This window comes from Salminus brasiliensis, chromosome 19 (genome assembly GCF_030463535.1).
Source record: "Salminus brasiliensis chromosome 19, fSalBra1.hap2, whole genome shotgun sequence".
NCBI lineage: Eukaryota > Metazoa > Chordata > Actinopteri > Characiformes > Bryconidae > Salminus > Salminus brasiliensis.
The window spans coordinates 15945119-15968231 of record NC_132896.1 but is presented as its reverse complement, the minus strand read 5'-3'; the positions used below and the strand labels follow the sequence as shown (position 1 = coordinate 15968231).

The 23113-nt window shown below is 40.3% G+C and overlaps 2 protein-coding genes across 4 annotated transcripts in view; one reads left to right on the top strand and one right to left on the bottom strand.

The window, feature by feature from the left end:
* arhgef6 (Rac/Cdc42 guanine nucleotide exchange factor (GEF) 6) overlaps window positions 1–9755 on the top strand; it is a 40188-nt gene extending 30433 nt beyond the window's left edge. For 2 of the 3 annotated variants that reach the window (XM_072662935.1, XM_072662937.1), the window contains 9 exons: window positions 1668–1749; window positions 2267–2376; window positions 3943–4125; window positions 4724–4744; window positions 6552–6645; window positions 6864–6950; window positions 7078–7177; window positions 8614–8668; window positions 8759–9755. In XM_072662935.1, the coding sequence (XP_072519036.1) occupies window positions 1668–1749; window positions 2267–2376; window positions 3943–4125; window positions 4724–4744; window positions 6552–6645; window positions 6864–6950; window positions 7078–7177; window positions 8614–8668; window positions 8759–8881 (855 nt within the window). In that variant the 3' untranslated portion in view covers window positions 8882–9755. The remainder of the gene's footprint in view (window positions 1–1667; window positions 1750–2266; window positions 2377–3942; window positions 4126–4723; window positions 4745–6551; window positions 6646–6863; window positions 6951–7077; window positions 7178–8613; window positions 8669–8758) is intronic. The other variant, XM_072662936.1, reaches the window with a different exon arrangement.
* Window positions 9756–15721: 5966 nt separating this feature from the next.
* On the bottom strand, window positions 15722–19237 carry cd40lg (CD40 ligand). The gene is made up of 4 exons (XM_072663697.1): window positions 18976–19237; window positions 17476–17611; window positions 17267–17347; window positions 15722–16877 (listed from the first exon to the last, which is right to left on the bottom strand). The coding sequence occupies exons 1-4, from the start codon at window positions 19150–19152 to the stop codon at window positions 16495–16497; spliced, it is 777 nt and encodes a 258-aa protein (XP_072519798.1). The 5' UTR covers window positions 19153–19237; the 3' UTR covers window positions 15722–16494.
* Window positions 19238–23113: the final 3876 nt, after the last annotated feature.

Genomic DNA, 23113 nt, shown 5'->3' with positions numbered 1-23113 from the left:
GCAGGCCAGCAATAATGTACAGTTGCCATCGAAATTATTCAACCCTCATTTCAAATTAGGTTTAATAGCAAAATGTATTAAAAAAAACTTTCAGCTGTTCGCAGTAAACCAAACAGACAAGACCAATTTAAGTATCTCAACACAACTAGTGACAAGCATCTTTAGTACTTAGTGGAGCACCATTTTGTTGTAACGAGCTGCTGCAAAAGTGATGCATACCTAGACGCTAGCGTTCCTAGCCTGTTTCTCATGAGCAGTGGCCTCCAGTTCACTAATATTCTTAGGTTTGCTGCTGCAACCACCTTCTTCAAATCCCACCAGATTTTCTATGAGGTTCAAGTCAGGCATCTGTGGTGACCACTCCAAAATCTTCCGGGACTTCTTTTGAAATCGAGCTTTAATGGACTTTGAGGTATGCTTGGGATAATTGTCCTGTTGCAAGGCCCAGTGGCGTCCAAGCTTCGGCTTCCTCACAGAAGGCATGACGTTTTCTCCTAGGATTTCCTGATACTTGACTGAATCCATATTACACTGCACAATCTGCAGATTTCCAGGGCCACAGGAAGCAAATAAGCCTCATAGCATCACACAGCCGCAGCTATTCTTCACTGTAGGCAGGGTGTTCTTTTCAAACTGAAATCTTAGTGCCTGCTGCCACCACATTTTGCTGCAGGTGTTTTACAGTCACTCCAGAGTTTTTGACCACCAGCTGGTGATGGCTTCCTTAATTATTGTTTTTAAATATTGAATTATTATTTTATATTATTTTAACATGTTCATAAGTTTAAAAATCTGCAGTAAATCATTTTAGTGGTATGTACATTAACATTGATTACTACATAGGGTAGTAAATACCCTATGCATTTAAAATATTTCTCTAATAGCTCGCAGCTTGCAGCTTTGTTTTCTCAGTCTTGTTACTGTCAACTGTTAAAACCACTGTTAAAACCACAGCACTGCCATCAGTAAAGCATAATCATTTGTGATAGTTTTATTTTCAGGTGGTTGCAGCTTATAAGTGAAAAAATATTGCAGGAGGGGGGATTTTTGAATTCACTTCTGGTGCATGCCACTCCCCATAAACAACAGATAACGAAAGGAAGTGCAGTAATCTTATGCACATATTCTGCTTGCCCATGTACAAACACTGGTACTGCAGATGTTTTATAAATTCTCATTTTCTACTATATAACAGTTTCACACTGCAGAGATTAAATGCTCTGGGGAAAAAACACAACTCATTGCTACAGGTTGTAAAAAGAAATGGCCAGTTATAGCACCTTGAAGATTGAAGTACTGCACAGCAAAAAAAGAAGGGGGGAAAAGAGAGGACCTATATCTGTATCTGGAAGTATATCTGACAGTTTAGCCCCCAGTCCATTAAAATAGATGTTAATCACACAATTGTTTACAAAATGAATGCTACATGCACTACTACAAAAATTTTAAGTCTTGTCCAGGGACTTTTATTGATGTTCCTGGCTGGACAGGGGTGCAAAAAGTTGACATTGTATGCATGGCAGTGATGTTATCCACTATGCTAACCATCCTGCACTGAATAATTCCATTATTAAAATCATCTCCTAATCTCAAGTGGACATGGGAATTAGCAGTTTTTGATGTTTGAAGGTCCTTCTAAAGGATCATCACCTGTGTTCTTTTCTCAGGGTCGGCTCCCGCTCTCAGGGACCACAGTGACCAAGCAGATGGAGGACGCAGAGTTGGGTCATTATGCTTTTGAGATTGCAGGTTTGTTTCAGTCTATAGAAGTGTGCTTCTGTGCCGCTTATGTTTGTTGGATGAAAAGGGCCACCCTTCAAATATTTCTTTTCTCTCTGGTGTGTCTGAGAACAGTGTCTGGAGTCGGAGAAATGCATTTTTCATTTTTTGTTCTCTGAAATATATTCTGACATTCAGACATTTAAGGTCTGCTGTCCAGAGTTACCTTGCCTGCTTCTTCTTTTGCAAAACTGAAATTAGAGTTGGTCAATAATCCTTAATTGTAAGAATTCTATATAGTTTAGCAATGCAATCTGTAAACTGTTCTATTAATAGTTAATATCAGAATATATTTTTTGAAGCCAGACTAATATACTGGCATATATTAGGTAAAAACACTTAATTCAGGATATTATACATTGTTGCAGTTCTGAATACATTTTACACAGTATTAAAAGATGCAGTAATATTTGAGATTCTGCCATTTTGAACATGTAGAAAATGGTGGTAGAGCAGCATAACTAGCTGTGCTCTGACTGTTTCATAGGGGGCATGATCGACCGCATCACAGTCTTCTGCAGTAATTCCCAGGATCTGCAGGAATGGCTGGAGCATTTGCATGCCAAAAGTGGAAGTCCAGTTGGAACCAACATTAAGGTAACTGTTTATACAGAGTCAGTCTGAAGTCAGGATCCGCACAGACGTCTGTATCCTGCTTTAAGCCAGATTGATGTTGTTACTGTCATGTTTTAGATCAGCAGGTAGCCTTCATCATAGACACTGATATAGTTGAGGGTAAGCACATTCAAATGTCTTTTACAGACCTGAAATGATGTTCAATGTACAGTAACAGTGGTTGACACAGTATCTAGTGTATAGTGTAGAAAAAGCACAGCATCACAATAAAAGTAAGCCAGTTAAAGTTATTACTAACTAGTCCTACCGGAAAAGGGCCAGCCCTGCCTCTGGCTTGAGAAAAATCATGCTGAGCTGAGACAAAAACACACCTGGCCACCTCCAGATTTCGCACTACGGTCAGCCAGTGAAATCACAGTTTAAAGGTGGTGCTATGCCATGCCACTGTAAAGAGTTATGTATATTATCTAGGGCATTTTACAAAGTGAATATCATATACCCTATGACCCTCTATAAAAATGACACAACACTGTAATAACATGTATGTGTATTTTATGGTCTTTGATGCAAAGTCAGTATTTAATGCAGTCATTTTTCGATCAGCTTTCTGCCACTGGAATAGTTTGCTTCACAGAGCCACATCATTCATAACGCTTCAGGAATGACTTGCAGTGATGAATGACACTGCTTCTTCAGTACAAAACAAGATATTAGTGGTTTAACGTACGGTGTAACTCGCGGTTCATGTTTGGGACACATGAACCGCAGATTAATCACCAACGTTTAACCATAACAGTGGGGAATACAGTTTTGCTGCCGCTGTTAAGAGAAGATAAGATGATCCTTTCTCAGTCCCACAGTGGGGAAATTCTCAGTGTCACAGCAAAAAAGGGATAGCAAGACACTCCAATATATACATAAAATAAATAACAGAAGTAAAAAGCAATAACAATAATATTTACAGGTAATTGCAAATGACTCTTAATTGCACATGGGGTGGGGGGGGTAGCACATTGTATTTTTACATTGAGTGTATTACAGTTATAATTCCCTAAATCTGAATCCCCCCCCACACACACTTTTTGACATATTTTAAATCAGGTTCTTTACACTGTTTCAGAAGTTCATAGTAAATGGACCAATAGAAATGCTTTGAACATTTTTACATTGACGTCCATTGTAAGTTAAGCAAGTTTGTTGTTTGTTGTTGCTATTTTTGCAGCAGCTGTATGTTTTGGGATCGTCTTGCTAGCTCTAAACTCTGGTCTAGGGTGGCTTCATTTTTGTCTAATGCTCTGGTTCTCAATATAAGGACATCCTTGTTTTTTTTTCCCCAAATGATGACTTTTATTGTAGCTTTCCTTTGCCACACTCACAGCTGCTAACATGCTGTTTTTAAGCCTGGTTCAGTCTTACCCTTCCTTTTTCCTTTTTATATTAAATAAATAAATAAATGAAATTAAGGTTTCTAAACAGTTTGGATAAAAAGGCACCAGCAAAACAGTGCTGTGACATTTTAAAATACCACGAAAAACTGAAATCTGAAATTGCTAATGAAACAATGTTGTCTTATTCTTACTCCCGAAGAATGTCGAAGGCAAGCCTTTGAGTGTGATCGGCACCCCGTCCCATCAGAGCCACTTGGCATTTGGCTCAGCCATGGGCAGCCGAGGTCCTCTGGAGCCCCCCAAAATAACCAAGCCGTGGTCCCTGAGCTGCCTGAGACCAGCTCCCCCGCTCAAGCCTTCTGCCGCTCTGGGCTACAAAGAGGTAAGAGCACTGTCTTAAGAAGACGCCCCCCAACAGCGCTTGGAAAACAGTGAGTCAGAAGCGTAGTGGTTGAGTGGGAGCGTAATGCACCTTTGTGAGTAATCTTGGTGGTCCTTGGAAGTGTCTAAACCCCACCACCCCATCAGTTACTGATCTGAGTGTCAGGGAGTCTTTTACTGTAATATCTGTCTCTGTGTGTAGTCTCCTGCCAAGCAACCACTACCATACTTTTCACCGCAAGTTTCAATAGTGGTCTGCTGCACCAAAAAAAAGAGCTGATGAGGCGGTATTTCACCCGCCTTGGAAGCTGATGTTTGTTTTGAAATGTAAGGACAGTTTGAGCGTGTAACACGTCACATGCCCACCATGCGGTTTCCAGAGGCCTTCTCCAGTACTTGACCAGTTCTGAACACTAGCCTTGTTTTTGGCTTTCTGACTTTGAGACATGCCTCCGTATGCTCCTGTATGTCTGACAGGACAAGGGCATGCTGAGAATCTTCACCTCTCACTGTTCTCTCCATCATGTTCCTGTCAGACTCCTTCATTTTTCTCATGCATTTTCTCATCCCCTTTCTCTCTCCATTCCCTGCTTCTTTAGAGGATGTCATATATCATGAAGGTAAGAGTAGACCAGCGAGTGTGTGTGTGTGTGTGTGTGTGTGTGTGTGTGTGTGTGTGTGTGTGTGTGTGTGTTGTGTGCTTGGCTAGCTGTGGTGTTTCCCCTCCCTCCCTCTCTCTCTGTCTCTCTCTCTCTGTCTCTCTCTCGCGTGCTTTCTCTCGCGCTCTCTCATGCGTTCAATCTCTCTCTCTCTCTCTCTCTCTCTCTCTCTCTCTCTCTCTCTCTCTCGATCTCACTCTCTTTTTCGCTCTCTCACACACTCCCTCTTTCTCTGTCTCTCTTACACACGCTTTCAAACTCTTACTATTGCTTTCTCTCCATCTCTCGTCCAACCTGTTGGCCTGTTTGTCTCTCACTTTACCTGTTGCGCTATATATCTCATCTCATATATTTTGCCCCCCCCTCCCCTGGCCTTTTTTTTTTGCTCTTCTCTCATGCTTTCTCACCCTCTTGCTTTGTCCTTCCTTTCTCCCTCCCTCCTCTTCCTGTTGCTCTCGCTCCCCCTTCTTCCTATTGCTCTGTCTCTCTATCTTTCTTTCTATCATCCACTTTTCTCTTTTTCTTTCTCTCGCTCTCACTCTTTCTATTGCTGTGTCTTTCTTTCGCTCTCACTTGTCTTTTAAATTCTTTCTCTATATATCCCTCTCTTGCATATATTACAATATTATTTTATATCATCCTCTCTTTTGTCTGTCTCTCTCTCTCTCTCTCTCTCTCTCTCTCTCTCTCTCTCTTTCTCTTTCTTTAAGCGACTGTAAGCCATTCATTTCCTGTTTATTGGTTTGTGTTATGTCCTCCCTCATCCTTTCACTGATCGCTGTTCTGTGCAGCATATCGTAGACTGCGCTCTCTCTTAACCGCTCTTTACTGTGGAATGTGTTCCTTCGCATCCAGCCTTTGCCTTGAAGGGTTCAACCTGTAAAAACCTGCTTTTCTCCAGAGATATTTCCATTTCCATTTAACACTCCCAAAAAACAAACATTAATAAAAGTGACGGGATGCAACGTTTAATTAAATGGATCTCCTTGGTGATACGTGTTCCCCAAAAAGAAACACAAATGTGTGTGCAGAATGCTGTTGATATACCTTCCTAGTACTTTGTGCTAAGTGTCTCACATGTTTCATGCACAGGAACCCTCACTATATGCTTGCTTTAGCTTTAGTAGCTTTATTCCAGGCTTTTGATGTTAAATAAAGAGAAAATGCTGATTGGTGCAATATTTGGGCAGTAGTTATAAAGCAGATTTGTGCTGAATCTGTCAGTTCTATTGGTTTCCGTCCCATTTGTTGAAAACTAACTGTCCCTGCTTGATGTGCAACTTACATAATCATCACTGCTTGATGTTCGTGACCTTTGCAAAGTTTGTAAATTGTTGGTCTAGCCTTCATGTCCTCCACCTCAACTTACGTTCATGTTGACCAGCTGAATTGTTAAAGTTAAAAGTCAAGTAAAAATAAATTAGGCAAAGGGAATTTATTGTTACTAAAGAGGATTTTGATGCTGTATATTAGAGCCTGACCGATACATCATTTCGCCATTAATATTGTCAGATCTTGTCAGTCCACATTTTTGACGAGAACCATGGACGAATTTAATAGACTGGATAGATTTGTATTGGACACATTTTCAGTCAGGCCCTAATACATAGTAACCTGTATTGTTGTTGTTATTATTATTTATTTATATTTTAAAGCTACCCTGGAAAAATATTTGTGGATACAGTTCCAGTTGCAGTGTGTTGTGTTTTCACTGTCTTGTTGATTCTTTCACGTCTTCATGGTCATCATCATCAACTTGTTTCTCTAGGATACCAGCAAAAGCCCTAAACCCATCAAAAAGTTTCTGCCGAAGAGAAAGACAGAGAGAAAACCCTCAGATGATGAATTTCTGCTGAGGAAAAGTAGGTTCAGTTGACTGCTGGGTGAATAATATTTTTGTTCATTTAGAATTGAAACAAATAATGGAAGCAAAGCGTCCTGTTTTGCGGTGTTGATGAGGGTGGAAAAATGTGCATATTTGTATCACATGATTTATGTGTCCTTTATTAGTACATTAGTTTCCACTGCCGCTTTAGAGGCTCGAGTCTCAGATCTTGGTTGTGGTTTGGTAAATTGATAGGTACCGCAGCACTGGAAGAAGACGCCCAAATTCTGAAGGTGATCGAGGCCTACTGCACTGGAGCCAGCCTGCACCAGACCACGACAGGTATGTTCTTGCTCATCCAGCACAGACACTGGGTGAGAGATCAAAATACCTCCTTTTTTGCATTGGCACATTTAAGGAAATGGGGCATGTGGTATCGCTCTGACACAGTGTGTTCATGCCCACGCAGCTGTCCGGAAGGAGGGTGTCCCTCAGGTCCTGTTACCAGAAGAGGAGAAGATTATCGTGGAAGAGATGAAAAGCAACGGTCAGACCATCATTGAGGAGAAGTAAGTTCCAGTGTTGAATAAAATAATTTGCCATTCCAAAAGAACCGTTGCTTTATTTGCGTGAAACCCAATTCATAATTTAATTCATAGTTGTCACTAATGATAAAGGCCTGTGTAAAATATTTATTATTATTATTAGCAGAAGAATTGAAACTTGAAACTATTTGGTGTGTGTTACAAACACTGCATCACTCCACTGAACGCTTTTACTATACCTCATGTTAGGAACCAAGAAGTAACATAAAAACCTAGAAAACAAGCTATAGAAAACAATCACGAAACAAAACAAAAAGACAAGAAAAAGCAAAAAAAAAAAAAAAACAACAAACGGACCAAAAAAGAACTGTGTGGTTTAATTTGTTGGCTCTGTTTAGGAGCTGGAGAAGGAACTGCAGGCTGTGCAGTGAGTGTTACATAGTTTGTTATTGTGACGTTGCAACAAGCTGCTTGTTAAGGAACTATAATTTGGCAGAAGGAAATGCTAACATTAAGATAAAACATTTCGAACTGTTGTACAAAAGCAAAAGAACACTCAAAACGCAATAAACTAAACATCTGTGCTTCAAATGCAAGTGTGAACAGTGATTCCTGCACCTTCATGCTATGAACAGTTTAGCCAAATGATTCCAACAGTAAATCTTGCCCCATTAAACGAACTGAAACCGACTGAGCAGGGCCAGTAAGTTGCCACAGATGCCAATAAGTTTGGTAAAGTGACACAAACCTAGTTCATTCCGAATAATTATTTTGTATGAGCCAATCGAGCTTCCTAGCTTATGTGTGTAAAAATATCTGCATCAAAGTAAACATGATTAGAAACATGAAATAATAGAGACTGTTGTGTTTTTTAGAATTTATGTTTGACCACAAAATGGAAGAGCAAATATCAATACAGTAAAACTGAGCTATAGCTGCTGATGAATCTCGGGAGAATAATTTTGGTTTTGTTTGAAGGGTATGGACTGCTCATATTGTTTTCCTGGGGAAGCTTATTGTAGGAATATGTTATCCACAGTGTGGTGGCTGTCCTTTTAGTTTTGTAATCCTCTACCAAGGATTACCAAATCCTGGACTGGAAACTGGATTCAGGGTCCATATTTGAAGCCCTGGGACCTAGAGGGTCAATAAAATAATATTAGCTCTTATTCTGACACTTTTGAGGTCAAACCCTAAAACCAATGTCCTGAAACCAAGATCTGGAAAATTATTTGTATCTGGTTTCTGTGAAAATTCAAATATTACTTGCAATTATAGAAGATATAGAAGATTTGCAAAAGCATGTTGTACTTGAACCTTTTATATTACATTTTAATATTTGGTTGTCTTCCTATCACCCGTTGTCCCCTATTGGATGAGCAGCTGCTTTCAGTCTTTTGTAAGCGTTTGCTCACAAGTATAACTTTTAACTCAATGACTTTGATTTCTGTCTTCTCCAGAAGCCTTGTTGATGCAGTTTACGCGCTGAAAGATGAGGTCCATGAGTTAAAGAAGGTAAAATGCTGAGCTGCCCCTGAACTGTGTTTTCATTGACACTGAACATGACCCTGTGTGGGCCCTGACAGTGTGTGTTTTTGGCCACAGGAGAATAAGTGGATGAAGCAGTGTCTGGAGGAGGAGCAGAAATCCCGCAAAGAGCTCGAGCGCATGGTCAGGAAGCTGGCTAAACAGAAGAATGACTGCACGTGGGAAGACGGAGGCCATTAAGTACCATTTCTGAGCGTTCTCCCCTTCCGCGAGCGTGTGCGTATGTGTGAGCGTGGTAGCGTGGGTAGGTGGGTGGGTTGCTAGATTTGCGTGTTTGTCAGCTGTGCGTGCGCTGAGCGTTGCATTGAGAAAGTCATCCTGTCTTGTAAAGTGTTTTTAAGAGAAAAAAAACGAAACAAAAAAAGTTTCTTTGAGGATTACTCGCTATCGCTGGCTCTGTCTGCATTCAGTACTAGGTTTCTCTACCTTGTTGAAGAGGGTCGTGCATTGTGCGTTCAGTTCCTGTGATGTGTGCAGTGATGCAAGGCTGCAAAGAACGTGGCTCAGACATGGTTGTGACAAATTGACAATTGCTCCTCTAAAAAAAAAAAAAATATGATGGTGTTTAGGAACCTCACATGACTGTCCTGGACTGTTTGCTGTTCTTGGGACTTTTTACACAACAGCAGCCCAATATTCAGAATGACTGGGACAGAAGATGATCAGATTTGCCCTTGCCTTTTTTATTTACCTTCAGAGACTGTTTTTGCCTTGCTTTGGGATTGAAAAATGCAATGGAGGACGTTCACCGAGCCAGAGAAAACCCGTTCAGCAGCTGTGAACCAGATAATCATGTGTTTTGCGAGTTCAGAGTATGGCCATGTATCTTTATACGTGAAATTACCTTATATGGGTCCCTGACCGACACTTTCAATCCATAAGGACTTCTTCCTATGCCTTGTATTTCTGTTACTGTATGTTCATAAAAAAGTAAAGGAGAGGAATCCATTTGACTGAAGAAGCCTTTATGCTCAGTAATATGGACTACATAGGATGATTTCTGTTGCACATTAAAGACATGAGATGCCCTGGATGCCATCTTGAAATTAACCCATATATATATTTTTTACTTTCTTTCTTTCCTTAGCTCAAAGCTGTACTGCAAACAATAGCAGTGTGTAGCTTATGTATTCTGTAGGCCATTAAGAAATATTCCTTTAAACTGTGTCTGTTTCAGTCTCCAATCTACTGTACAGTGTTTGTATACAGTTGTTCTTAATAGATAATCTTGTCTCTGATAGTTGTGGTCAGGCTAATGCAAAGCTGTCAGGGATGCAGTAGTCATAGAAATATCATAGCAAGGTTGAAATACTATTAATATACAGCATATAATGTACGTATATCATATATACTTATATACAGTAAATTATAGCTAATATGTCCAAGGATAGCCATATAAGCTTTCATATTGAGATAATATACAGCAGTTAATTATCGCCTCCTTATTCTGAGGTTTAAAAAAAAAAAAGAAAGTATTTATTTTTCATCCAGTCAGTCCTATTTTGAGAACGTATATTTGGTACTTGGGTCCTACGAGGACTTCTGCCTCACACAGTGGTTTTAGAGGCAGATTTTTGCCTGTAATAGTGAGCAAGCCGCCTTCCTTAAAGGAACACTCTGGAGGTTTTCAGACTTAACTCTTTCTGCCACATCTGTAGCATGTAGTCGATTAGCATGGACAGTGCATAACCTGGAGGTGGGGGTGCTGCAAACAATCTAAGACTTAATCAAATAATCCTCTGATAAAATGAAATGCCTATGTGTGCTTGTTTTAAGGTGGAGTTTTTATTAGGTTTATGTATGAATTATGTGTTTTCTAAACCTGCAGTAGCCCATCACTGTTTAAAAGAACACTATGAAGCAATTTTACCTTAAAATATCCGCTTCAAAATCATGCTGATGCTCCACTTAAGACTTTTAAGAGGGAGAATAGCATCACTAGATTTGCTACTCTGGACTCAACATGCTGCTAACTGCAGTATGTAACAGTATGTAGCAAGATGACGCTCCCTCTCTCTCTGTGTTAGCCGATGAACCAGAATTGCAAATTAGTGTTCTCCTCCAAGCGTGTGGAGCTGTCCAGGAGGAAGCACGTGCCAGCCTTTACCCTCCCAGCACTGATTGCATCATGTGACGTAAGACTCCTAGTATAGCGCTTGCGAGAACTGAGTAAAATTGGCCAATATTACTCTGCTGCGTTCGTCCACATGCTTCTTTTGCTTTCAGCAACTGTACTGTAACGCTTTCTTCCTTCAGAAAACTGCGCTTTAGTGGTCCCTTAAAGCACAAATTACACCCCGGAGCAATAAATGCCAGCAATTCATAGGTCCCTGTGTTACACCCTGCAGAAGACGCGTCACAATGCTCATTGCTATCTTACACCTCGCCGACAGTCTATTTTCATGCCTTCCGCCTGCGTCCTTTAAATAGCAAATATATCTACACTGGTGGGCATGGTGGTCTTGAAATGAGGTGTTTAAGTACATTTTTAGCATATTGCTATCTTGGTAACATAGGTGCGCCACTAACTGAAAACACCCTAGGCAGACGTCAACAGTCAGACGTTCATTGCTATCTTGGCGGTGAATTGTCATGACCGGAACATACACCCCCGCTTGTAACGTAAGCCACAGCGCATGCCAGTTGGCAGCTATGCCAAGTTTTATATTGACAATATATTCCTGCATAAATGACTTTCAAAGACGCACTGACATGCCCCAAGTCGAGCTGCGTGGTTGATGGCTTGTCTAGAAAGATAGCTAAAACGGGGCCCATGGTGTTGCTTTAAGTTAACGCCGCACTTTTATTATAGTAAGCTGAATCACAGTTTTGATTCCCAAAGTGGCCTAATGTTTTTTAAACTCAAAAATGTCGCCCCACTTTATTATGCCCCTTTTTTATTACAGTTAAATTAGGATTTCAGCATTCAATTTCACAACTCAAAATCCCTAAAATTAAAAAATTATTATTGAAGCCAGTGGGGAAATTGCTGGTTTCTCACTTTCTTTTGCAGAGATTTTAGCGTCTAAAGTTACTAAGTACAGAACTTCTGTCCATGCAACAGATGCAGCAGATGGAGGTAAATTTGAAAACCAAAGTCCTGCAGGACAAAGCGCTGACCATTCTAATGGGTACACGAGTTTGTCCCAGAAAGTGACAAGCTTGAAGTGAAGTGAAGCTTTTCAAAGAGTACGATTCCTCTTAGTAATAATTTGTGTAATGTGTGTCGAACTTGTCCACCGGTACACTGTCACTGGCATGCATGTATGCTTTTAACTATTGCCTGATCATTTCCTTATAACCCAGTCAGGCATGAAGATTAATAATTGCAGTGTACAGTCCTTAATACACTCCTGTCGGTATAATGCAAAAAGAGAGAAATCGTGGACTCTGTTAGATATTTATATCACTGATGCTGTTTAAGCATAAGGTAGATGGGTGCTGCTGGAGCTGCCGTCTATGAGCTGGCCTTATCGCCTGGAGACTGCAGGTTCAGTCCCCGGTGATTTCACAGCCATCCATGCCTGGGAGTCCAGAAACATTTGCCACTGCTTGTGTCCTTTCTCTTGTCTCACGTCCTTCTGCTCCTTTCCTACCACAGTGGACAGGAGCAGAGGAGCAGGAGGAATGAAGAGAACGAGCAGTCCTTGCGGACACGGGACAGCTGATCCACTTCAGCATCATCAGATTTGATGTTGAAAATCGGTCAACTCTGCTGATCACAATAGTCACTTGAAAGCACTTCCCTATTGCTTCTGGTAGCCAGCTGCGGCTGCTGCAACGGGTCCAGCCTATTTCTATCCTGTTGGGATTTCTGGATGCAGCCCCACACAACAGCTGGCTCGCTCTCTCTGGATTGGTGGGATGGCTTCTCGTGTTGAGCTTAGCAGCAGTTTGTATTGGAGGAAACGCATGCCAGCCTTTACCCTCCCAGCACTGGCTGCATCATGTGACGTAAGTTAGTTATTTCACTCGGGTTGAGGGGAGGGGTTAAAGGGGTGATTTTATCCTTTATGCCTAAACATCATCAGACCAGTAGATTTTTTTTTTTTTTGTAGTTTTAATTTTTATCATAAAGTTTTTTTTTGAGGCGACTACCAAAAGCAAAATCCTAAAAAGGGAAGAGATGCTTCAGCTGAGCTTCGGAAATTCAAGCCCTGTGAAACCGACTAGTATTCAATGCAATAGAAGACTGGTTTACTGTTAACATTGCTGTGCACTGAGGAATAGGATGCGCTCCCAGGTGTGCAACCTATGCTCTTACTGCAGTGCTGTGATCTGAAATCATTATTGTTTTAAGAGTTCATGTATTTTCAGCAATTAACTTAAAACCTGTGCGTCGTCATCTGTGTGTTTGGGTGTGTGCGTGTGCGTGTGCGTGTGTGTGTGTTTTGGATATTTGCAACTATTATTTAAAATTTCCATTGTTGCTATCACAATTATTCATCTTTGTAAACCTGTGGTTAGTTCCACCCCGGGCTGCTTTTACGATATCGCGTGTAAGATCTGTTTATGCTCTAACTGATATTAGAGAATCTGAGCACATATATTTCTGATGGCGGTTTTGTTTTTGTTTGGAACGTCACATGATAACATGCCGTTCGTTTGTACTTGGAATATTGCACATTGCCAGCGGTGTCATGACTGTGACTGGGGTCTATAGGGCTGTCCAACATCTGTAGCACTTGCAGGAGGTTTTGCTTATGTGAGTATGAATGTTCTAGTATGTTGTATATCTTTAAGTGCCCGTGTCTGCAGACCACATTTATTATTGTTGGGTTTTTTTTTTTTTTGTTTGTTTGTTTGTTGTTTTCTCAGAGATGTTCTATGCAATTATATTTGTCTCATATTATTATATATATATAGTTTTTTCTTTTTTTAGCTACAGCTTCTGTTCTTGTTTTGCCTTCATTACAAAAAGGTTCTTGTTTTAATAAAATCATATAAATAGCATGTCTGCTTTGTTCATTTTTTGACTGTACTGCTTGTACTGTGAGCTCTACTGCTGATCCTTGAGAAACGAGAAGAAAAAACATGCGTGGAAGTACCATTCGATCACGCGGATTACGTAAACAGAGCATTAAATGGCTGCTGCTGTCAACTCGGCTTAATCAGTTCATACAGGAGGGATTTTTTTTCTGTATTGGGGAGAAAGGCTAAGGCGAAATGAACAATGAACGAGTCACAGAATGGAATGAGTGTGACTGCTCGAAAGCTTCCTGTAAGAGCTGTGCCGACAAGCGTGTCCCTGTGTGTGCATGCTCATGAGCGCTCACTCACACTTTCCATGGTGGTGGGGGATAGAGTGTAGTACAATGGGCATGTAGTGGTAGGTTAACGGTGCTAATTGGAAATTTGGATGCATAAAGTAGTGTTGTGGGTAGTGTAGTGTAGTAAGTTGAGCAGTGGGTGGATGGTGCTTCAGTATATCCGTCCAGTCTAATACACATGTTGAACTAGAGGGGTTTTTGGAGGATGTTTGCTGTTAATAGTATTTTGGCTCTTAAAATGTTAACAGTTACGTTATTTGATGGACTCGTTTGCTAGAGTTTAGTCGAATTGCATCTTGCTCATATTGCTTGTTAAATTCAGCAAATAAATAGAAATCTGTTCAGCAAAATGTCATGTTTAACTTTTCCTTAATGCAAAGTCATATAGGTATCCAAACCTATATACCCTATATGTCCAAAAGTTCATAGACACCTGCTCCTCTAAAGTGGCTTTAAAATCAAATGTTATAAAGAATAGGGGAGTTTGTCTTCCCTTTGCTGCAGTCACAGCCTCTACTCCTATCAGGCCTTTCTATTACCAGGTTTTGGAACATGGTAAATGCATCAGGTCAGGTCAGGTACTGATAATGAATGATTAGTTGTAGATCAATCTTAACCCAGGGGTATTGGCTGGAGCTCTAGTGCTCCAGAGAAGTCCGTTCCTGCTGCGGAGCTACTGGATGCTAATTGAGCATAGGGACTTTAGACGTATGCGTGGCTGCTCCAGAGCACCTTACAGAGTCAGGATTTGGTATAATGTCGAAGGCTTCAGTTTGTGTCTCATCAGCTAGTCCATGATGGTTTTGAGCTATGAGGTGGATCGTTAGCCATGACTTCATCTGTCCACAGCACTTGTTTCCACCCTCTCAGCGAAACTTTCATACAGGTTCTTGGCAGTCATATGGGGTTTTGACTTGGTCTTACCAGCATGTGAGCAGTTTTCTCCGAGTTTTTTTATTTTTTTATTAAATAAGTCTTCCACTGTGGAGGTCCAGATGAGGTCAATAAAAAAAATAAACTTCTACAAATCTGTTTGCAGTCATTTAGATGAGCCCATGGTTGCTGACTGTTGGTACAAAGTTTGAGCTTAAAAATTTGATTCAGGTGACAGTAAATTACAGGGAAGGATATACCCCAGGCCTGATTTGTTGATAATTGGTATGAAAGCTTGTTCAAAAATCTGATCTTTTGAAAGCTTAGTCCACTGCTTTGTGTAAATTGGGATTTGCTGAAACTTTTATATAATATATAAAGGATAACGACCAAAATGAGAGACTTTTTTGTTGTTGTTGCTATTCATATGAACTGGCTGAAATACATATGTTTACACATGCATATATAAAATTCAGTTCATCCAGTTCATCACCCACCATTTTCAATCTTAAAATGGAAGAGGCAGCAGAAGTGTTATAAAAGGATAAGGTCATGATCATCACCCACTAGAAGTGTCGGTTCTGTTTCAGAGCTAGTGCAGCGTGCAATCTTGCTGGAAACAGCGGGGGGGAGGAGGAGGAGCATAAAATTTCTGTGGTTTCACAGATATATGAAAAAAAAAAGGGTTTGTCATAACTAACAGCTTGTGAGATTCTGACTGTACATGTTCAGAGTTATGATTTGTTGAGCCAGGACAGGAAACTGTTCAGTTTGTAGATTAATGAAATGCATGCCTCCTCAGATTTCCCACAGGTTGCTAATAATAGAACACGCAGAGTCGAGGTACATAGAGAATGACTAAATAGAGTTGCACAGTGACATTTCTTTTAATACAAATAATATAAATACAGATTTACAGAGAGAGGGAAATTCCAAAGGAAAGATCTTCATTAGATTCCTGCATCATATTTCCTATTCCTATTGTCTAATTCTTATGAAGGTTTACTCGTGACACAACCTGGTGAAAGCAGTTGTTTTTGTCTGGTGAAACTATGTTGTCTGGCAAGTGTAAACATAGTCTTGAATTGTTCAGTGGAAACCAGGCTTCCATCAAATGTAGTGTCACTTCCCTTTTCAAGAACAGCTTAATCCTTATGGTTTGAACTGACACAGAAAGGACTAGTCTAGAGTCTAGAGACTAGTCTAGCCTACATCACTCGGGCAAGACTTTCCCTTAATAAATATAGACACTACTGTATTACAGTATATAACAGTCAAACATTAATAAATTATAAAGAACAATAATATACATGGAGAACCTCCAAGCGTGGTTACATTTGTGCTAATTCTCATGTTTAGAACCGTTGACTCATTTCTCACATGGAAGAAAAAAGTTCCTGACTGCCATCATTTCTCCGTTTTCCCTGTAAAATCCAACAGTTAAGGGCATCTCTTTTTTTCTTTGAGGCTGGGCCGAGCTGTGTCAAAGGAGTGTCGGAGGAAGCTTTTTTTTTATTCTTGTATTTATTGTTGGGGAAGTTCCATCCTTCTTCTCAAAGATTTAGATCACTGCATCAGCGGGCGGTTATCCATGTATACCCTGTGAAACCGATCCATTTATGGACAGTAGTTAAGTCTACTCGAGAGAGCTTAGTCCTGTAGTTTAAACAATCCAAAAGTGCTGGACTCTGCATTCACCAAGTCCCTGCTAGTTACATTGACACGGAGCTGCTGACTCTTCTGAAGTTCGAACATGCCAGCCTGTGAGGCAGTGCATATAGTAGGCACAGAATTGATCTGAGACAAACTGCAATAGGATATAAGCAGTTTTTCCCAATTGTCTTCTTGTGATTTCCGGGTCCATAAGACTTGCGTAAGGGGGATCTTTGGGTGTCCTTTGGAAAAAGAGACTTGGGAGTAGAGGAAATAGTATCCAGGCTGATCAATGGTTACGACCCCATTGCTGTTAAGGTATATCTCCTTCATCAGAGAGTGCTCTTGGTCCCAGTAGAGGGTGTTCAGCTGGTCTTTCCCTGTGGAGAAAGTGGTCACAGCATTGATACGTGGTTTAATGTTCCTATACATTAATATACAGTCCTAGGGAGTTATTTAAGCTTTGCCAATGTTCTCCACTCTGGAGCAACTAGTTTACAAATGTTATCCATTGAAATGTTCTTTTGTGGCTGAAAAGTGGTTCTTCTAGGGCAGTGATTACCAAAATGGTCCTCAGAACCCTCTGATGGCCTTGATTTTTGCTGTATTTTAAAATGTTGAAGTTGGGTTGGAGCAAAAACAAGAACCCCTGGTGGTCTCTGAGGACCACTTTGAGAACCACTGTTCTTCAGCATGACTTTTTTTTTTTTTGCAACTGTATTTACTTTATTTTAAGATTAATGATAAATGGGAGAGTGCTTGGTCTTACCTTTTAGGTTTGGAGTTTCCCGTTTAAGAAACAGCTGTGCTACTGGTGAGGTGGAGAGTCCTCTTCCAGATAAGAAGGCCACTGAAAGACAGGAACAAAGAACAAGGTAGTGGTCAGTTCAGACTCACCTAATGGCCGGGGTGATTTCAGACCTTGGGCAAACTAGACATCCAAAGCTCCACACGTACACAAACACTACAAACACCTACCTCTTCCATCTTTTCCTAAGCCATTGTTGGAGTCCATCAGTTTCTTGCAGTACTCTCTTTGTTCAGGTGTGAGGCTGTCTGGCTTACACTGCTGCAGCTGTAGTAGGAGGTTTGTGTCACTGTATCTGTACTGCATCTGTTAATTAACACAGGAAAACGCTCTTGTGAACAAAGTGTCAACTTGCTTCTCTGTTTTCAGACTGACAGCGCTCATGCGACAATGCTACAAAGCAAATTCATTAAGAATCTTTAGCTGGTTGGAATCAGTGAGGATGGGTCTTTAGGTTTTTCAACCTTTTTACTACCTAGAGTCTTCCCCTTTAATCTATATGGATACAAAATTGATGTTGGTGGAATTAGAAATATCTAAATAAACCTGTTTATAAAGTTATTTAAGGAACTATTTATAAGAACCATTAAAGTCCAAATTAGTGGAATATGGAGATGACTTTCCATTAATATCCTCAGTGAAAGCTCAGTACATCAACTGTCAGTTAAACAGGAGTATTCGCTACTGCACTGGCAATGGTTTATTCTTGGAAATAGTTTAAGACGTTGCACTTCTGAAAAAGGCTCCGTTCCTGCTACTCAATGAATAGCTCCTCGTCTGGGGTTTTGATCCTTTGATGTTGCGCTCGCTTACTAGCTCATTAAAACCGCACAGGCCAGAGAGCAGCCAATAAACCTTTTTTCTGTTCTTTTCCTAAACTGAATTTTACTTCTGTTACAGTGATGTCCAGCTTCTTCAGTATATAGTTATGTTGACGATCTACAGCAGTTTGTATGATGGATAATGCACAATACTCTATTGTATGACAGGAAAATACAGTTTCGGTTACATTTCCTCTTTGCCACGATGAGTCTAGCATGTTTTAAAAATTCGTAGTAAGATGCTTTATGATGTATTTGGTCTAATGGAGGGTATATTATGCACCATTGCTTTATGTTTAATTAATGAAATTTTCTAGGTAAATTATTTTCCTTATTTTCAAGTTTAGTTAATTTTTCATTCTTATTTAAGGCAGTTAATAATCTCTGAAGTTCGAGAGCAAAAGTCATATTTGTTAGTAATTGTTTTTTAATTAAGTTGCCTGAAAACTTTGACTGAGAAAATTAAGTTTATTAAAAAATAATGTAAACTTTGTAGTAAAATTTACTCCTCATAATTTTCATATGTATACATTTTTAGGCTCTTCCTCTGCAAGGAAATCAAAGGATATCAAAAATCCGAGCTAAGTAATGTAATTTCCATCTTTCATTTGAGATACAGTCTCTAATTTCTAATTACCATAAAATGTAATGTGCCCATGTTTAAAAAATAATATCAAATGAGTCATAAGGCTCCCAAAAGTGCCTTGAACGTGAGCTTGTTTGCAATTTCTGAAAACAGCTAAATATTAGTAGGTTTCTTTTGCGAAAGCCTTATATTATTATCTACCATTATGATATTCTGCTTCTTCTTTTTTCCTTCAATGTAACCGCCAAGTTACGAGTTCTTACCCCGTTGAGTACGTGGAACAGGTAGAAGAACCCTCCGAAGGTCAGTATCATTAGCAGAAGCATCATCACAGACAAGAACTTGACTAGTGGGGTGTTGCCCGGTATCATGGGCCCTCTGTGTCCCTGCCGTGGAGGCACCGGCGGAGGATAGGAGCTGCTGTGAAAGGTGTTTATCATGATGATGGACAGAGTCGGCGGCAGAATGAGCAGAGACGTGAACAACACCTCCACCCATACAGGTCTGAAGAGTTGCCTCCAGCAGCAAGAGTGTTCGTTTGAGAGCGACTTCCTGGAAGCTTGTATGTATGACACAAGTCTTCCCTTTCTGTCGTTATCTAAAAGCTTGGTTTGTGGAATGATTTTGGGGCATCATTCCATTTGCAAACTCTTACCCGAACCTTGAAAGCTCTGTATTGGAAATCTGATGTATAGACTGACCCAAAACAGTCTAAGAAAAGTCTTAAGAAAAAACACAGTACACTTTTTGTATTTTTGTGAGCTTTCATGCTGGACAGCAAGCCACAAAAAGCCTAGCCACACATACTGCGGATGTGCCGATTTTAAAAAAGGCATGTGGGCTAGAATGATGCATGCAGAGCTGCATTAAGAATCACCTATTGCTATACAAAGACCACGGCGTCATCATCATTGGGTCATTCTATCTCTGTTTTTTTTTTTTATCTGTGTAGCTCTCGGATGAGGATGAGCTGGTGATTTTTTCCAGGTGAACATAAGTTACACCTTCCCTATACTTCTCAACACTGCTTAATGCACATTTGATTGATTTAACACCTTATGGAAAATTAGGCCTTGAAATTTGGTATCTATAAATCTTTTTTTACCTGTTCAATTCAGCACATATCCAGAAACTGGGCTCAGCTAAAGCTTGTTTTCTGTTCAAGGCTTCTTTACACCAATAAAATATATCATATTGACACATGGACATCCACACGTTTCCATACAAGCATGTGTGTGTGTCCTCTCTGAGGCGAAATGCAAATCGAGAAACATGTTGTACTATAGTCTGAGTAGCGCCACTCATCCAGTTCCCTCTCCTACTGTCGGTAAATGAATGAATGTGCAGTTTGACTACATGTATTGTCGTAAAAATGAAGGTTCTACAAATAGAGAAGGTGCACTTTTGCTTTCCGTAAAGAACCATGTTTGTAAAGGAGATGTTGGGAGTGTGAAGAACCTTCACTTGATGTAAAGGGCCTTTACCAAATCCTCCATACTCACACATTGATTTAGAAACATGGTTCATGTTGCTGATAAATGAGTCTAAATCACTTGCAATCTCACCCTGTCAGTCAAACGTGTTCCCTGAAAACCAAAACATGACAGAAACACATGAAAGCCTGCCCTTCCTTGTTGTCTGGCCTAATTATGAAGGCTCCAAACCCAACAAAGAGATGAGACATGGTGACAGAGTACCAATCTGTAACCTCATTTTAACCACTCTGTGGTGGTCTTTGATACACTGATCTCTCTCTCTCTCTCTCTCTCAATATTGGTCTGAATCCTGTGTTGGAACTACAGTAAGTCACACATGTTAATGGCTGTGTGGGGTGCAAGTCAAGCCTAGTTTTCTGGAAAGGTTTTACACTAAATGCCGGGGTGGTGTGGATTTGATTGCATTAGTGAGGTCAGATAACAATGTTGGATTAGTTCTAGATCACAAACGCCACTCTAACTCATCCCTCAAGGTAACTCAAGATATTAGATGGTAAGAATTGCAGTTTCACTTCCCCGCAGCTCAATGCTGAGTAGCTTAATACCACTCTCCAGCCTACACTTGGTATTTGGGCATGCTAACCTTAGGCTCAGGCTCATGTGTAACGTCTGTATCTGTACTGTCTCTTACTGCAGCTGCAGAGAATGGTGACATACCAAGGCTTGTTGTCACTCCAATGAGTTTCTGAATGACTTTTTGACCCCACTTTCTGTAAATGACACCTCACAGTACTCACCTAATTGCCAATTCAGCCAGGGCAGTGGTCAGAAACTGCGCATTAGTCAGTGCCAGCTTCATTCCGCTACTGTAAACAGTACATCTGCTTTTGCGAGAATTACAGATGCTATCCTCAGTTCCACCCCCGCTAACTAGGTTAGGCTTTCTTGAAGCATCATGACGTGAGGGCTGAAGTAGTGAGAAAGACACTTGTGAATGGGAGAAGAAACTTGAAAGCAATAGTTTCCAATCAGAATGCAAAACGTATTCCACAGCCAGAACTCTGTGACTTTAATGAAGTTGACAGGTGTCTTGGAAATAGAGAGCTGGGAGAATGAGTCAGCAAATCTCCTTGTGGCCTTTACTAAGAGAAAAGACATAACAAATGTCAGTGCAACGTGTGTGTGTACGTGTATGTGTGTGCACCCCAAGAGTAAAGTCTATGTAATTAGAAGTGCTCTAAACATAGCACTGACATCACATTCCTCAGTTAAAGCTACTCAGACTATAAGGATGTTCTTTGTGTGATACCAGAGACCATTTATATCAACAATACAGAATGTTTTCTGGGTGAATATCAAAAAGACCTCTTTTTAAAAAGGTGGAGAGTGGTCTATGTATACATACGCAATATGGGAAAGAACAGTACGTAGACTTCATCAAACCTCAAAAACCTGTAGATACTGCAATTACCATCATTCCAAAATATAATAATATAATAATATAATATTATACATATTACATATAATACATAATAATAACTGACATTTTTTATTCATTTTGAATGTATACAAATCTGTGACAAAATAAGCCCCTTTATTTCTTCTGTTAGAGCTACAGTCCTCTAGATGAGGATTATTATATGATCATGGTAGGATTATAGTATCTCTGAAATGTTAACTATACAGGAAAACACAAATTATTATTAAGCATGAATCAAAGTACTTTCTGACCATTTCTGCTGGCCTTATGACACCCACCACCCCACACTCCACACCCCTGAAAAAAGAAAGTTTATTTTTTTACTTATATGTTTTGTTTGTTTTTTTGCTTCCTGTAAAGCTGACATTTTAGAGATATGAGGTTTTTGCATGATAGTGCTGATGTATAATTGCATCTTATTTACATATATACAACACAGTTATGTACATTTCTATAACTTTTACAACACATCAGCCGATAGCACTCAACACTGTAAATTGACAAGGCACGAAAAGACAGCCCTCCAAGTTGTATACAATCAATTTGATCCTCTGGCTATGAACAGAAGCTATGGGTTAATACCTCACACTCGGACGCCTTTTTCTATTGTAAATGCACACTAACCATTTAGCATTGGGAATCACTTGTCATTCACCTGGGTACCATTTTACACGTCTTCATCTTCAGTGACTCCAAACTTTTGAACAGCGATGTGAGGTGAACCCTAGACATTTAGCAATTTCCTGCATTTCTCCTGGCCAGATGCTGTAAGTCTGAGCCTGTATGCAGAGACTGGCATCAGAAGAGCTACAGTAACTGAATAGCTCTCGCTGATGTATGCAGTAGCTCCTACTACTGGTGGAGAGAATCACTGCACTCTACCTCTGGTTTGCTCTACACTCTCAGTAATGGCTGACCCACACAAAACATTGCTGGCATGGCTTTCAGTAATTATAAGTAAAGCAGAAAATATCAGTCCTCTGTACAGGACGGCAGAGGTGAGCTGTGTATACTTTAGGTAAAAGCAGCATAATGGCATTATCCATCCATCTTCATCCAGGTCAGAGTGGTTCCTCAGCCTACCCAGAATCAAAAGGCAGAAGACAGAGATACTCCATGGACAGGGTGCCAGTCCATTTCACAAACTCACACACTCATATCTAGGGGCAATTTAACATAGCCAGTTCACCTATCGTGTGGGAGGTGGAAGGAGTACCTGGAGAAAATGCAAAACATCCACCCAAACATCCATATGTCTGCTTTTACCATTTACCGGGGGTCCAGTAAAGTGGACACATTGGGTGCCTGTGACGCTGTCAGGTAAAACATTAGCCTAAGAGCTAACGTAAGAGCCTCACTAGCCCCCGACACGAGCTTCTGGGCTGTTTCTCTGGGTAAGGATGTTCTGGTCCATTTAGAAGGTGGTGGTTTATGTTTAGGATCCACTTTCACACCAGGCGTTCTATACAAAATAAACATATATGC